This window comes from Staurois parvus, unplaced genomic scaffold, assembly GCF_062004578.1.
Source record: "Staurois parvus isolate SC_StPar_1 unplaced genomic scaffold, SC_StPar_1.0 ptg000298l, whole genome shotgun sequence".
Classification (NCBI taxonomy): Eukaryota; Metazoa; Chordata; class Amphibia; order Anura; family Ranidae; genus Staurois; species Staurois parvus.
This window is the reverse complement of record NW_028318094.1, coordinates 1,409,796-1,426,765: the sequence shown is the minus strand read 5'-3', so window position 1 is coordinate 1,426,765 and position 16,970 is coordinate 1,409,796. Positions and strand designations below refer to the sequence as shown.

General features: G+C 40.2%; 1 protein-coding gene across 3 annotated transcripts in view; it reads right to left on the bottom strand.

Moving 5' to 3' along the window:
* LOC149458002 (proton-coupled amino acid transporter 1-like) overlaps positions 1-16,970 on the bottom strand; it is a 107,074-nt gene that overhangs the window by 27,699 nt on the left and 62,405 nt on the right. For all 3 annotated transcript variants that reach the window (XM_089682798.1, XM_089682799.1, XM_089682797.1), the window contains exon 9: positions 1,247-1,413. In XM_089682798.1, the coding sequence (XP_089538924.1) occupies positions 1,247-1,413 (167 nt within the window). The remainder of the gene's footprint in view (positions 1-1,246; positions 1,414-16,970) is intronic.

Below are 16,970 nucleotides of genomic sequence, written 5' to 3'. Positions count from 1 at the left end.
TTAGATGCATTTGGGTGTGTTATACAATGTATTTTTAACCAGAGAAATGCAGCCCAGTACACTACCAATGCAGTAGGCAGAATCATTTGATACTCCTCAATTAAGCCCATTGGTGTCAAGTTTTAAAGTGATATTAAAAAGGTAGATTTAAAAAAAAGAGAGAAAAAAAAAAAGACAAATACATGTTATACTTACCTGCTCTGTGAAGTGATAGTGCACAGGGTTGCCCCAATCCTCCTCTTCTCGGTTCCCCCACTGGCGCTTCTGGCCCCTGCCTCCTCCCGAGTGTCCTCACAGCTAACAGCTTGCTATGGGGGCACCTAGGCCAGCTGCTTTATCTGTCCATTCACACACAGGATGTGGCTCGGCCCCGTCCTGCCCCTATTCTCTCCTCATTGGCTCACTGGCTGTAATAGACAGTAGCAGAAGCCTGCTGCTGTTCCAGACAATGAGGGGAGAGATGCAGCTCTCCCGCACATCGCTGGATTGAGTTTAGACACAGGTAAGTATTGCACACAGAAGGGTTTTTACGTTCATCTTAAAGCATAGAATGAAGGTAATAAAAATTGAGCTTTATGTCCAAATTGAAGTTGGCCTTTAAAAGTGGTTGTAAAGACTCATCCCCCCCTCCCCCCTTCCTTTCCTTTTGATGTTTTAAAAGGTTTTTTTTTTTTCTTAAAATATCTTCCTTTTTCAACTTTCATCTATGCCACATGGTCTCATTTCTTCTCTTTTTTCTTTTAGAAGTGGACAGTGCTCATGTAATGACATGTGAATGTTCTTCTGTACAGCAGGACTATACGCCCAGGGTAGCATGACACAACCTCAAGGGAAGGTCCATGATGCCCTGGGCTCACAAGAAGCAAGTTGAATGACACTGGCCATCATTCATGCCAAAAGACAAACATCATAAGCAGAAAGGAGCACTAAGCCTTCAGGGGACAGCATAGGGGAGGAGGTATTAACGTGAAACTTGCATTTGTTTCTGTTTTAACAACTGCTGTGCATGTGTATTTTCCTTTTATTTATGTGGAACAAGGTTTAATGCATTTAACCTGTCCTGGAAAACACAGCAAAACTAGGACTCCTTGTGTGCAAGATCTGTAACTGCATAACCATTTAAGAAGGACTCAAAATAGAGAAAGCATAAGCTTTTATGTAGAAGGCCCATGAGTGCATTGTTTTTTAACTGTACTATTTTACAGAAAGACAGATACAGAGATAGACAAGGTGTCCCCTAACTTACCAGCAATTTGGTAAATTCAGAGTTATGCTGGCCTGTATCATGGAGCCAAAGCGCAAGTACCCAAGGGTGCCCATGCTGATGTAAAGAACTGTGACAATAGCCATTCCAACATACAACACAATAGGAAATTGATGGGGGATCTTCATCTTATTCTCCAAAGGTAGGATCTGGAAAGGAAAAGAATTACTACATTACATGCCATACAGATTATAAAATGCTCTGGTTGTATTTTTTGATTTGAAGAAATTTAACAAAGCTGCTAAACATGTGATAATTTGAGATAACACATAACCTCTCAATTTGCCCCTAAACCACCGCACATTAACAACAGCACGGCTACAAAACAAAAAAAAAAAAAAGATGGGACTGTGCAGAAAATATATATATATATTTTTTTGCTTGAAACATATAAAAACAACTATCTATACTTAGAATTTTAACACTTGACTTGTGCAGTCACCTGGCATAAGCCCAGACCAATGAGACAGATCCCTGTGTGCAAATGTTAAACTTCTGCCTCTAAAGTGCCAGCCCAGGGGTGTGGACAGAGATGATGATCTCTGCAGAGAAACAAACCCTGGGAGCTCCTCACCAATGTCAACTAAACAGAGTACCCATGAGAACCAATGCAACAATAACCCTGAAACAGCAAAACTATAGCAGACATGTTTTGGGGGCACAGCTCCATCATCAGATGACTCAACGGAACAGGTGTGTCCATTACAAGATTTCCCCTCCCCTGTTCCTGAGGCAATTTTAATATTTGGATATCCTATCGTTTTTGCATCATAGACAATGGTCACCAGGATAGAAAATGGTGAATCTACCCAAACAGACAGTATTATAAATCCTGACAGGGGTTCAAATGATTATCCACTCCATCCAAAACTAGAAGGAAAAAAAGTTTTGAATTTATAGATTGATTTTATATGAACTATAAAATTTATATGGAGTAATTTAATGTACTCTATAAAAAGACAATTTCTGGATTATTCATTAAAGTTATTAAAGGACTGCATGTACAGGAAACGAGATAACAGGTGGACTACACCTCTCATGTGCTTTTTAAAATATGATTTTTTTTAACTTTAATTAGGCCTTTGTAAAGATGTAACTGTGCCCTTTCCTTTTTCCTACAAGCATGGAAAAGTAGATTTTTCAGAAAGTATTCACAGCGCTTAACTTTTGCCATATTTTGTTATGTTACAGCCTTATTCCAAAATGGATTAAATTAATTTTTTTCCCCTCAACGTTCTACAAACAATACCCCATAATGACAACATGAAAGAAGTCAGTTTTGAAATCTTTGCAATTTATTAAAAAAATCGAAAAAACCCATATGTACACAAGTATTCCCAGCCTTTGCTCAATACTTTGTTGAAGCACCTTTAGCACCAATTACAGCCTCAAGTCGTTTTGAGTATGATGCTACAAGCTTGGCACACCTATTTTTGGGCAATTTCTCCCATTCTTCTTTGCAGTACCTCTCAAGCTCTATTAGGTTGTATGGGGAGCGTCGGTGCACAGCCATTTTCAGATCTCTCCAGAGATGTTCAATCGGGTTCACGTCTGGGCCACTCCAGGACATTCACAGAGTTGGCCCATAGCCACTCCTTTGTTATGTGGGCTGTGTGCTTAGGTTAATTGTCCTGTTGAAAGATGAACCGTCGCTCCCGGTCGAAGGTTCAGAGCACTTCGGAACAGGTTTTCATCAATGATGTCTCTGTACATTGCTGCATTCATCTTTCCTTCAATACTGATTAGTCTCCCAGTTCCTGCCGCTGAAATCCCCACAGCATGATGCTGCCACCACCATGCTTCACTGTATGGATGGCATTGGCCAGGTGGTGAGCAGTGCCTGGTTTCCTCCAGACATGACGCTTGGCATTCAAGCCAAAGAGTTCAATCTTTGTTTCATCAGACCAGAGAGTTTTGTTTCTCATGGTCTGAGAGTCCCTCAGGTGCCTTTTGGCAAACCCCAGGCGGGCTGCCATTTGCCTTTTACTGAGGAGTGGCTTCCGTCTGGCCACTCTACCATACAGATTGGTGGAGTTCTGCAGAGATGGTTGTTGTTCTCCTCTCGCCACAGAGAAACGCTGGACCTCTTTCAGAGTGTCCATCGGGCGCTTGGTTACCTCCCTTGCTAAGGCCCTTCTCCCTCGATCGCTCATGTTGGCTGGGCGGCCTGCTCTAGGAAGATTCCTGGTGGTTCCAAACTTCTTCCATTTACGGATGATGGAGGCCACTGTGCTCATTGGGACCATCAATGCTGCAGACATTTTTCTGTACCCTTCCCCAGATCTGTGATTTGATACAATCCTGTCTTGGAGGTCTATGGACAATTCCTTGGACTTCATGGTTTGGTTTGTGCTCTGACATGCATTGTTAACTGTGGGACCTTATATAGACAGGTTTATGCCTTTCCTAATCATGTCCACTCAACTGAATTTCCCACAGGTGGACTCCAATCAAGTTGTAGAAACATCTTAAGGATGATCAGTGGGAACAGGATGCACCAGAGCTCAATTTTGAGTGTCATGACAAAGGCTGTGAATACATGTACATGTGGGTTTTTTTTAAAATAAATTGCAAAGATTTCAAAATGAACTTCTTTCACATTGTCATTATGGGGTATTGTTTGTAGAATGTTGAGGAAAAAAATGAATTTAATCCATTTTGGAATAAGGCTGTAACAGAACAAAATGTGGCAAACGTTAAGTGCTGTGAATACTTTCTGGATTCAGTGTGTATGTATGTATGTATGTACACACATATACACATACACACACATATATTATACACACACACATATATATACATACACATAGTGCACCTTTGTGCAGATTTGTCAGAGAACCTTTACTTTCCTTTCAGAATTAACATTTTCTATCGGACACTATACTAGAAAATACTCCCACAAATGTGGGCCATTGATTGCAAAAAAGATTTGGCAATTTGCACACACAACAAAGTATTTTTCAGAACAGACTCTTTCAAGACCATATTGCAAAAATGAATACACCCCAATGAAAGTCTTAGGAGCAAAGCTAAATTTTAGACAACAAAATCCTAACTAACAAGAATTCAACTACAGGTGAGTCTAATTTCATTAAACAGGAGTCCAGCAGACAGTTGATTATATAAGGGTGTTACTTAAAGGATAAGTTAATCTTTGGAACATGTTACATGTTCCACCAGCTTTTAGGGTGGAACATGTAGCATGTTTCCCTAGCCATGCTCACCGCTGACCCCTCCCTCTGACAGATAATATGGAGAAAAGTTTCCTCATAGTAGCTCTCAGATTTTAAAACAGCACGGCCGTGTGGGGCTCCAGCCACGTCACTCATTCACAGAGTTCTGTGAATGAGTGCCTACAAGTCCCAACAGCCTTAGTGGCTGTGGGCTTGTAGTTTTCAATGAACTACCACGGCTCTGTGGAGCACCAAGGTAGTTCACTGAAGCTTCCAGTAACAATATCTGCTTGACCGTACATCCCAATACGGCAAGCAGATATTCTAACAGGTCTGCAGGAGACCTACATGGCATCACCAATCTACTGATCGCTAGTGCAATGCTCTACAGGCTCCTTTGGACAAAAATAATAAATGCACATTTTTTTACCTGCAAAAAAATGTGCATTTATTGTTTTTATCCAAAAGGTGAACTTCTCCTTTAACAAGGAAAACCCCTTTCCGTTTCATGCTGTTAGCAATGGCACCACATGGAAGAGAAAGAAAATAATTTCTTCACACAAGAAAGGTGAAGGCTACAAGAAGATCAGCAAAACTTTACTTATCCGTCATAAAAGTGATACAAAAATGTACAAAAGATGGAACTGCAACCATCTCACACAGATGTCCAGGCTGTCCAGGGAAGTTAACTCTTCAACAAGAGCATCTTCTGATGAGAAGGGTTGGAAAAAACTAAAATTTTACATTAAATTTACAATACCAAGAAAATTCCTACATGCGCATGAACCTGCACATTTATAACCTCCTCATTAAGCTACAATGAAATGTCAACCTCCAGTAAAGTCTTAAAACGCTGTTAAGCTCTATGCACAGAGGCCTATGACCTCCCAATTACAAGGCTGTTGCAATTAACATACAATTAGCTGTGCAGTTATGTATAGGTCATTAAATTGTATGTTTAGACATGAATTGCCTGAAACAATGACCTCTCAGAAGCCTTGGAGTGCTTTGGACTCTGCCACTGCGCCACGTGGAGAATTTCATCTCACCATCTTACAGGTTAACCTGCTTCACTCAGAATTGTTTGGTATAATCTGACATCAATATCCTTAATGTCCAACTGAACAGACAAGAAGCAGATGCTTCTATAACCTTTGTACAGATCAAATTTACAAATTGCAGTTATTATCCTTTAGCAAATCTTTAGTGAAAAGTGGTCATCACTATGAAGATTCTGTAATATGTCAAAGTATATATATGAAAAGAAACAGGCCACATTTCTTGTATGTTAACATTCCTTTTCTCTGTCCATCTAGTAGACAATATAATAAATCCAATTAAAGAAAGTAACATCAGGATAATCAAATGATGTCATTTGCACCAGATTATTATAACCAGAAGACCTTATAATGAATGTAATGAAGAATTATTACACAAGTTCTTTAATACTGTTGAATACCATCATAAAAGGCACCTTTATGCATATTAAAAATTTGAAAGTAGATGTATGCAGCCTTACTGTGAAGCAGCTTCAACCTCCTAGTATGGCCCTCGTACAAGTCTATGAGGGCTTAGAATACAAGGGGCGACCAGTGCCAAAAGAAGATTCCAGGCGAGCTGGAATAACCACTGCAGCAGGAAGCCTCACTACTACAGAGGTAAGAATGTAGGGTGGAGGATGTTATGGCAGGTTAGATCAGGTGGGGTAGGGGGAATTAAAAGTGTGATTTTAAGTATCTGAATTTAACTAAAATATCAATCCAAAAGGTCTTTTGGAATGGTTATGCCTGTTATTCAGATTGATGACATTTGACCATTAAATTTGTACTTGACAGATGGTTAGAGTTCATCTCACTATGTGTGTTTCTCTTCTTTACAAATGTCTTTTTTTTAATTCTTTATTTTAAAAAAAGGTATGCATCATAACAGACACATTGAAATTTACATCTATGAGGGTTAAAAGCCATCATGGACAACGTGAACCAAAATTCAAACAAACTTCTTAAAATAGATGACAAGCAGTGTATAGGAGAGTGACTAAATGGGTGAAATAACAGATCATGTACAATGTGGTAAATTATGCAATAGTAAGTTGCTACCCAGCTTTTTCCAACTTTTGGATACAGGGAGAGGACAAGCATAGGGTGTCTGAGGAGGTACCTTGGAACAGAGGGAAACAGAAACCGAATTGAGGGGAAGAAACTAAGAGATAATTGGTATTCTTCTCGAGAGAAACTGTCAGTAGTGGGGGGAGAAAAGGGAAGGGAAAAAAAAAAAAGGGGAGAAAGTAGTGGGAGGGGCAGGAGTGCAAAACTGAAAATCAGCAATGTCAAGAACATTCCCTAGGTTATCAGTCCAGCCCAATCCCGATTTGTTACAAGGTCGAAAGCTAGGCCAGCGACCTGGCATCTCTAGTCGAATTTAACCAAGCAATTGCGCTTATCTGGAGGAGAACGTAAAGTTGTTTCAATAATACCATTTTTTGTTTTGATTAGAGATCTTATTTTCTTGATATTTATAACTGATTGAGGCCTTGTAAGCAAGAGTGAGATTTCTAGTCCACTGTTCTGAAAAAATCATGCCTATGTCCTTTTCCCATTGGGAAAGGAAATTCAAATATAATTGAGAATGGGCATCTAGCAAAGTTTGATATGAGAGAACATGTGGCGTGACGGCCCCTCACACTTTCTCATACAGAGTAAGTCCCAGCAAAATGTCTTGGGACCGGGAGAGAATACGAGAAGTGCAACAATTGCAATTGGCTCCAAGGGTCAAGGGGTGGGACTTCAGCATTTGCCAAAAGAGAAGAGAAGTCATGCCAGTTGAATTAAAGAAAATCCCGAGCTCTAAGTAGCCCCTTGATAGCCCAGACGTGGAAAGCAGTCTAACTTTCCAGGAACAAAAGGTTGGGTCTCCCAATATGGAGGTTACAGGCTATGGAAATCTTTGGCAATTGGACAATGTAAAGTACCTTTTAAATTCTTTTAACGTAGGGCCCTGTTGTAGGATGTTTCAATGAGAAACCAGAAATCACCCGACCAGCCCAGGAGAGGCTGGAAACTGACACCAGGGAGCAGTCTTCTTCCAAGGAAACCCATGCAAATATCTTGACCTATTATATTATGTGTGGTTATGATGCTGTATGTCAATATTTCTGTTGTGAACTGTAAGCTGCAATGTTTATGTACGTTTATATCTATACAAACTTTATAGACTCCTTAACTGGTTAAAAACCCAATGAACGGTAGAGCTCAGAACCCATTCTGAGAAAGAGGGAGAGAGAGAGGGAGAGAGAGAGGGGGGGGGGGAGAGAGAGAGGGGGGGGGGGGAGAGAGAGAGAGAGGGGGGGGAGAGAGTGGGAGAGAGGGAGAGAGGGAGAGAGAGAGAGGGAGAGAGAGAGAGGGAGAGAGAGAGAGAGGGAGAGAGAGAGAGAGGGAGAGAGAGAGGGAGAGAGAGACATACAGCGCTAAGAGCCAAAACAGGTGAGCTGCAGTGTTCTTGTACAAACAAGGAACCTTGTAGACAAGAGTGGAGCTCATCAGTCCATCACCGTCCAATTACAGGATGAGTGCAGAGAAAATTTCCAGTTGTATTACTTAAAGCAGTTCTCCAGCCTTCTGTAAAAAAATAAATAAATAAAAGTAAGCAGCTACAAAAACTTTAGCTGCTGTGAAGAAAAAAACAAAACAAAAAAACAGCCACTTGCCTGTCCCACAATCCAGTGATGCCCTCAACCCATCTGTTCTTTCCAGAGGTGTTCTGTCCCAGGCACCGGCAACTTAACTGCAGGCACCAGGCTGTGAGAGCTTGCGGCTTCACAGCTTGGTGCCCGTTGCGCATTGTGAATGGTCCAGCAATCTTCTTGGAACGGTCTCGTGTCCCAGAATACTGCGGGGGGGGAGAGGGGAGAACTTCTGCTTCTAATTTCTAATCACCTAGGCCAGGGGTAGGCAACCTGCGGCTCTCCAGCTGTTGTAGGACTACAAGTTCCATCATGCCTCTGAAAGTCATAGCTGTAACTGTCAGTTTTGTAATGTTGCAATGTCTCATGGGAAATGTAGTTCCACAACAGCTAGAGAGCCACAGGTTGCCTACCCCTGACCTAGGCGGTTGAGCAGAAGTGGGAGCAGTTAACCATCATATTTGGGTACCAACTCCCCCTTCTCCCCAAAAGATCCCATTTCTTTACCAGGAGCAGGGGAGCTGGCCTTAAAGAGAAACTTCCCCTTTTGGGTGGAGATCCACTGTAAGTACAGGAGAGAACAGTTTGCTTTCCAGATACTGTCCGCCAGGAAATCTCAGCAATAAAAATTCTAGGGCAGCTAAAACAATTCCAATATATGCATTTCATCTGAGCATTTAGCGGTTGGCCTGGAGTTCAGCTTTAACATCTATCTTCATAATTCTGTTGACATGCCCATTTTTTCGTATTATACAACTATATGTGAATTCGAGAAATGGAAAGAGTGTTTTACATACAATTTCATTGTGATGCGAGCAACATTGTGCACATAGGCTGATAGATCACAATCCTATTAACCTGAAAAGATTGTAAATTTGGTAGGCAGTAATTTAAATTCTGATGCCTGCCCTGTAATTTAGAATTTAATTAGATTCCATGGAAATAATGCACACCCACCAAGACAAAATAAATTAAACTGGCAGGATCGGATCCTGGAGCACATATTCCTAAATGAAAGGCATTTTTCTGTAATAAGGAAGCGAATATTTACAATAGAATGGGTTGCTGGTCAACCATTGTGGATACAAAAACACACTCTCCATCAAATGCCATGTATTAAAAGCACGAGGAACAATTTTCTATTGCAATAAATGTTAAGTTATGCTCGCTCTGTTTTCATTTCAAGGGCTTGTAGCTAAAGACTGCATTTAAATAACAATTTGTTTTTTGGTTGAGAAAGCCATTCTTTAAAATGGTTTTCCTTGAACTAGGGAGCTCTCATCGTTTATATTGCTTTGAGGACTGCGTCTGTGAAAAGAGGAATAATGGGATTCTTGTAGGGTTTTTAAAGTGAATCTGTCATGCAAATATTTTTTTTTCTGTGTAACAGTAATATAACAGGGAATGTATAATAATTTGCAAGAGGAGAGAGCAATAAATTAAGCAGCTGAAAAAGTAAGCATTCTTTTACAAAAAAGCACTGCATGTTAATGTACTGAGGATACTGTAATGCATAAAGAGGTTTGTAAAAAAAAGTCAGTAAAGGTGATCTAACCCTTTAAATAAACTAAAAAGCGTTTTGTTACAATAAGGGGTCATGCACATGGGCAGTTTGGCTTGTAACTACTTAAAAACTGGGCATATTTTGGCATCCAGCCCACTTTGAGCAGCCTGCCAAAATCAATGGCATGCTAAAATGTGAAGCTAGAAGTTGATCCAAACAGTACTTGTGGTTAGGGTCATATGTATTCAGGGACGTATGGTTTGCACACAGAATTCCTGCATTCGGTGCATACGTCTGAATCCATATGGCCCATATTGCTTTGAATAGTTTATATACTAAAAAAGTGTATCACTCCATGTCTTATGGTGATAATAACAAGATGTAAATGTACACTATATTGCCAACAGTATTGGTCGGCCTGCATTTACACGAACATGAACTTTAATGGCCCCCCAGTCTTAGTCCGTAGGGTTCAATATTGAGTTGGCCCGCCCTTTGCAGCTATAACAGCTTCAACTCTTCTGAGAAGGCTGTCCACAAGGTTTAGGAGGGTGTCTATGGGAAGGTGTGACCATTCTCCCAGAAGCACATTTGTGAGCTCAGGCACTGATGTCTGACGAGAAGGCCTGGCTCACAATCTCTGCTCTAATTCATCCCAAATGTGTTCTAAATCGGGTTGAGGTCAGAACTCTGTGCAGGCCAGTCAAGTTCCTCCACCCCAAACGCGCTCATCCACAACTTTATGGACCTTGCTTTGTGCACTGGTGCGCAGTCATGTTGGAACAGGAAGAGGCCATCTCCAAACTGTTCCCACAAAGTCGGGAACATAACATTTTTCAAAATTTCTTGGTATGCGGACGCCCTTCCCTTCACTGGAACGGAGAGATCAAGCCCAACCCCTGAAAAACAACCCACACCATAATCCCCCCTCCACCAAACTTTACACTTGGCACAATGCAGTCAGGCAAGTACCGTTCTCTTGGCGACCGCCAAACCCAGACACGTCCATCAGATTACCAGACAGAGAAGCGCGTTTCGTCACTCCAGAGAACACGTCTCTACTGCTCTAGAGTCCAGTGGCGACATGCTTTACACCACTGCATCCGACGCTTTCCATTGCACTTGATGATGTAAGACTTGGATGCAGCTGCTCAGCCATGGAAACCTATTCCACGAAGCTCTCTACACACGGTTGTTGTGCTAATCTGAAGGCCACATAAAAAGTTTGGAAAACTTTAGCTATTGACTCTGCAGACAGTTGGCGACTTCTGCGCACTGTGCCCTTCAGAATGCTCTGACCCCGCTCTGTCATTTTACGTGGCCTACCACTTTGTGGTTGAGTTGCTATTGTTCCCAGTTGCTTCCACTTTGTTATAATACCACTAACAGTTGACGTGGAATATTTAGTAGCATCCATGAAGCTCTCTTCGCATTGTTGTGCTAATCTGAAGGTCACATGAAGTTTGGAGTCCTTTGGCTATTGACTCTGCAGACAGTTGGCGACTTCTGTGCACTGTGCGCTTCAGCATGCGCTGACCCCACTCTGTAATTTTATGTGGCCTACCACTTCGTGGCTGAGTTGCTGTTGTTCCCAGTTGCTTCCACTTTGTTATAATACCAGTAACAGTTGACCGTGGAATATTTATTGGCAAGGAAATTTCACTAATGGACTTTTTGCACAGGTGGCAACCTATCACAGTACCACGCTTGAATTCAGTGAGCTCCTGAGAGCGACCCATTCTTTCACAAATGTTTGTAGTAGCAGTCTGCATGCCTAGGGGCTTGATTTTATACACCTGTGGGCATGGAGGTGATTGGAACACCTGAATCCAATGATTTGGAGGGGTGTCCCGATACTTTTGGCAATATAGTGTATATTATACACACATGCTACATTGCCAAAAGCATGATGAAGCCACGTGACTGGTGGTATAACAACTAGGGGAAGGGCTTTGACATCACGATGCTTGATGGTTCCATACTGACACCAGCTGGTACACATAGGATTTTCACCATTGGCAAAACTCAGGAGGATATTTTTTTTGCACAAAAGCGCTTTCTATACAGATATCATGTGAGTGGACCACCTTTCATTAATAAAATGTTGTTTAAGGATAAAACACTATGATCTGGTTATTCTTTTAATATAATCCACCGTGGGAGAGCCAAATTGATGAACTGAAGGTGATCCCATTTAGCAGGATGCCAGCCCATCCACATTTGGTCCAATTAATGGGACACAAGCGTTATATGACCTCACTTAACAGTTTGGTCATATATATGAGGTGAGAGCACAATCAGAGGGGGTGCATGTATTTTAAAGTTATTTCACACAAGAGGTGAATTAAGAAGCACTGAATTTATACATTTCAAGTGAACATGTATTTTTGAAGAAGCATATATGGACATTTTTGTTTGCTATGTATATGGACACTGTTTTTTATAGTGGATTTATTTAAACAATTGCACCAATTGTTTATAGGAGCATCTGTATGTATATATATATTTTTATGATTTGTCAATATCGTTAAACAGTGGAGCGCAGCACTTTTTGGCATTTAGAATTGATTAGACACACTGGTATGAGTATGTGTTAGGTGCAGGTGATCCACTAATCAGCAATTGTATTTCTCAAGGAATTTAACAGCTCACAAGTTTTTATTTTAAATTTAGATAAATATTTATGAATGCTTAAATTTCTGTGGACACTTTAACTTTTAAGCTTAACTTAACTTTTAAGTTTATAATTATAATTATATGAGGGGGCATTCATGTAAAAACCAGGACTTTTAATTTTCTCCGAGTGACTTCCACCCTGTTTGGACCCCTAAAAGAGTTCCTTTGAGGTCAGCATTTCAACACTGGTGTTGAAGTGAAGCAGGCTGTCCTAGGATGGTTCAGGCGTACTGAAATCTTTCTATGCCAAAGATTTCTAGGCATTAAACGCTGGGATGTGCTTAAATGTAGCAGGGGAGAATGTTGAAAAATAAATGCAGTTTCCACTCCTTGAAATTTGTTATTTTATTATATAAACTCAAAAGTTCCAGTTTGACTTAAATACCCCTCATATATTACTGGAGCACATACATTTGTAATAGCTTTGTGTGGAGGGTGTTTTTTTTTTTTTTTTACTAATTTTAGATCATGAATGTTACAGCAATTTATTTGATATAAATGTTTGTAATTGAGACATCAGTAATTTGTTTTGGTGCATATATATTGAGATCTTGATGTCATCACTATAGGAAGTGGAGTGCTACACTTTTTTTAGTACATAAATTAGTCTTGAAGTATATCTGATATTCCTTCTGATGTTAGGGATCTCTACACACAGGTTATTAATAGTGTTGTATATATGCGAGGGGCAATATTCTATATATCACTGCTTGGAACAGCAGTTAGACACGTACAGACGCTGCATATTTTAACCTATTATTGATTTTGACAGGCTGCAGGCAGCGGGTTGTATGTTGCAATTGCACCTTCTGGGCCCCAAAGACACCAGTTTTTTATGCTGTATGAACCAAATCGTCTATTTGAAGGAATTCTTAGAAAAAGCACAAGCTCACTTTAATGTAGACCTCCACAGTCACATATACTTACTTTCCTCTTGCCCCCCTTTTATCTCTTCTGCCATCAGGAGTGAAAGAAAAGCAGTGCAGGCTAAAAGCAGAGTCATAGCTCACTCAATGACCTGACAGTGTTGAATGTCACATGGCGTGTTGTACGTCACATGGATGAGTCACGTGCTCCTCTAAACCCAGAGATACAAGGTATTTCCTTAAACTCTCAATGCTGAATAGAATGGGGAAGCAAAGAAAGGGCAAGTACATACTGTTGGGAGTGGGGATTTTAAGCAACCTGTTATTTTTGTATTTCAATGTTTTTTATTAACCTTTAGCCGCCCGGCCAATGGCCGTTTGGCGGCCGTAAAAGCGCTTTAGCTTTCCGGGAGCGCACCATTTGGCGTGCTCCCGCACATGCGCAGTTCGCGCGGTTGCAGAGCCGTGCAGCAGCGCAATCTGTCACCGGCCGTGTACCTCGGACACGGCCGATGACAGATCTGAGTACCGGCCCCCGTTGCTGGTACCATGTGACCTGCTGTGACCAATCACAGCAGGTCACATGACAGTTGTACACAATGGATGGCTTCATTCATGCCATCCATTGTATACTAGTGCCTAGCTGTGAATGGTCACAGCTAATCACATGCACATGTCATGTGATTAGCTGTGACCAAATCACAGCTAAGTACAAAAAAAAAAAAAAAAAAAAAAAAAAAAAAGCTGAATGAATCGATTTCATTCAGGTAAATGCTTGCTTATAGCAAAGTAATTCTTTGCTATAAGCAAATTGTGTAAAAAAAAAAATAAATAAAAAATACTGATCACTTCCCCAAAGTAGTACAATGTTACTATGGTAACATTGTACTACTTTGGTCATAGTAAAACAAGAAAAAAAATCTTTAAAAAAATAATAAAAAATTAAAAATAAATTTTTTTAAAAAAAATATATATTTTTTTTCATACTGTCACCAGTCAGTGTCCCTGTTCACTGCCATGCCAGTTATATGGTAACGCTGTACTGCACTGGTGACAGTATGTAAAAAAAAAAATTGTGAAAATAATTTTTTTAATTTTTTCATTTTCCGAAAAATTATGACAAAAAAAAAATACAACTTCAAAAAAACTCGCCATTCCTCTTATGAAGTACGTCGGACTGTCTACTTTGCAAAAAGGGGTCATTTGGGGGATATCTGTACTGTTCTGACATTCTTGGACCTCAAGAAATTAGATTGGCCGTCAGTACTTCAGGATTGATCAATATTCAGATCTATACCATAGTTTTTGAACTCTATAACTTTCCTACAAACTAAATAATACATCCTAATTTGGGTTATTTTCACCAAAGACATGTAGCAGAATACATCTCGGCCTAAATTTATGAAGAACAATTATTTATTTGTAAATTTGTATAACAGAAACAAAGAAAAACGTGTTTTTTTTCAAAATTTTTGGTCTTTTTTTGTTAATTTAGCAAAAAATAAAAACCCCAGCAGTGATTAAATACCACCAAAAGAAAGCTCTAGTTGTGTGAAGAAAATGATAAAATTTTAGTTTGGGTATAATGTTGTATGACCGCGCAATTGTCATTCAAAGTATGAGAGTGCTGAAACCTGAAAAATGGCCTGGGCAGGAAGGGGGAAAATTGCCCGGTATTGAAATGGTTAAATTATAACACAGGAGCAACAAATCACGCCCACGTAGGGGCTATCAATTGCACACAGAGGAACTAGAAATTAGAGAATTCAGTGCTCTAACACCAACAGGGCAAAAGATACGCCCATGCAGGGGTCATCAATGGCACTTAAATAACAAAAAATAAATATAACACTGATAATAACTCAGACTAAAAGGCAGCTATCCACTGCCACACCAAAGCAAACAGAGAAAAAAAAGGGGGGAAAGGAAGGAGAAGTACAAAAGAAGAAAGGATAGCCAAACCAAGAGCAGGGATCCAAGAACGTCAAAGTCGAACAACATCACATCCCCAGGCTAGCCGGGGGGGAGCGTGGGAAAGGTATACTGCAACCACGGCTCCCATATTTTCAAGAATTTACATTGGGAGTCGCTGCAGATACTCGACATCTGTTCATTGAGCATCATAGCAGTCATACGATCCCGCACCCCCTGAAGAGGGACAAACGGGCTCTTCCAGGCCTGAGCAATTGTTCTAGAGGCCGACAAAACAACCTGTTATTTTTAACAACACGGAAAATGTTAGCATCAGCACACAATACAACAATAAAGGGTGTCTTTGCAAATAGGGCCCCCAGAGCCACTGATACTAACATCTCCAGCCACTCTTTCTTCTGTCGCAGCCGACACTATAATCCTAAGTGTTGGACGCAATGGAAGAGGTTATCACTCCCACTGTCATGTGAGTGTTTATGACTAGCAACTGGTTAGTAGACCTGGGCACATACAAGGAGGTCACATGACAAGTGGAGTTTAAGTCGGCTGCGTATTTGAAAAGACACTGCCACTTTTTCCCTGACTAATGTCTATTTAATAGACATACAGATGGTGAAACGGCCATATAGAATTCTCTACCTTCATGTTTCAACCTTTCCCATAACCTCAGGCTGACGATTCTAAGCTTTACAAAATAGACTATTGCCCCAGAAGATGAATATACTTTAGCTATCACTTTCCTTTTAGATGTCCATTTGTTCTTCAGCCAATCGGGAAGCCCATTTCTGTAACTAATACTGTTAGAATAAAAGAATGGTAAAATCTGATTATTTTACATGTAATATGGGGTTCACATGACAAGGACAGGACAAAATTAAAGGTTTAGCTGTAAATTAATATGTTGTGCTCAATCATAATTGCTTGTTCTGCATTTTCTTGAACCTGGGTGAGGGCAGGCTGTTAGGTTAACTACTTGTATAGGCAACTTTATGAGAGTCATTGTTCCAGGCTGAATAAGAAGTAATACCGTTCCTCCCAATTTAAACTACATATTGGGAAAAGAACAGTTAATCTTTCTTAAGAGGACCATTTCACATTTTGCACTAATAAAATTCCTGACCTTGACCGGTTTGGTAATCTTGAAATTGATATAGGCCCAATCATATAGAAACAGTCTTTAAAAGTCTGCAGCTTTATTTAAATAAACACTAATTCTGCCAAGAAGGTCCTTGTACAGGGTGTTGACATGGAAAACTAAAAGAGGCCGTGCCGATGCTAAATACACAGGCACGGTTTGTCATTGTCACCATGAGGAAGACCACCCTCAGCAATTACCCCTGGAGTACTTGCATGTAAATGGAAAGTGGAAACAAAGAGGTTGTAGATAAGCAGCACAGATGTATGAAAAAAGGAAAAAAAGGCCTTGTCCCCACACACCCCCACACCCACACTTGACATTAAGGGCCTCATTCACACAATGCCTACCATTAAAAAAGTGTTAATGCAACATGTTATCGTGCACCAGGGCACACTAACATTTTTGTTTCTTCACATAGCATACCACAACACAAGGCATGTGCTGCAGTGTCTCCACATAGTCCACTTGTGTAGTAGTGTATTAGGGGGGCTTTTAAATTGCATTGTTTCCTGGATAACAGTAGCAGCTCTGTATGTATGCACATTGTATGTAAAATACTAATATGCTTTAGGAATATTGTTAAAGCAAAGTTTACAAAAATAAAAAATAGATGCCAAAAGTAAAATATTGATGTAATGGTGTCCACAGAACAATTTTACACAAGAACGAACTATCGATAGATTTTACTTTCCAATTGAAAGATCATAATGAATTATTTACATTCTTACGATCAAA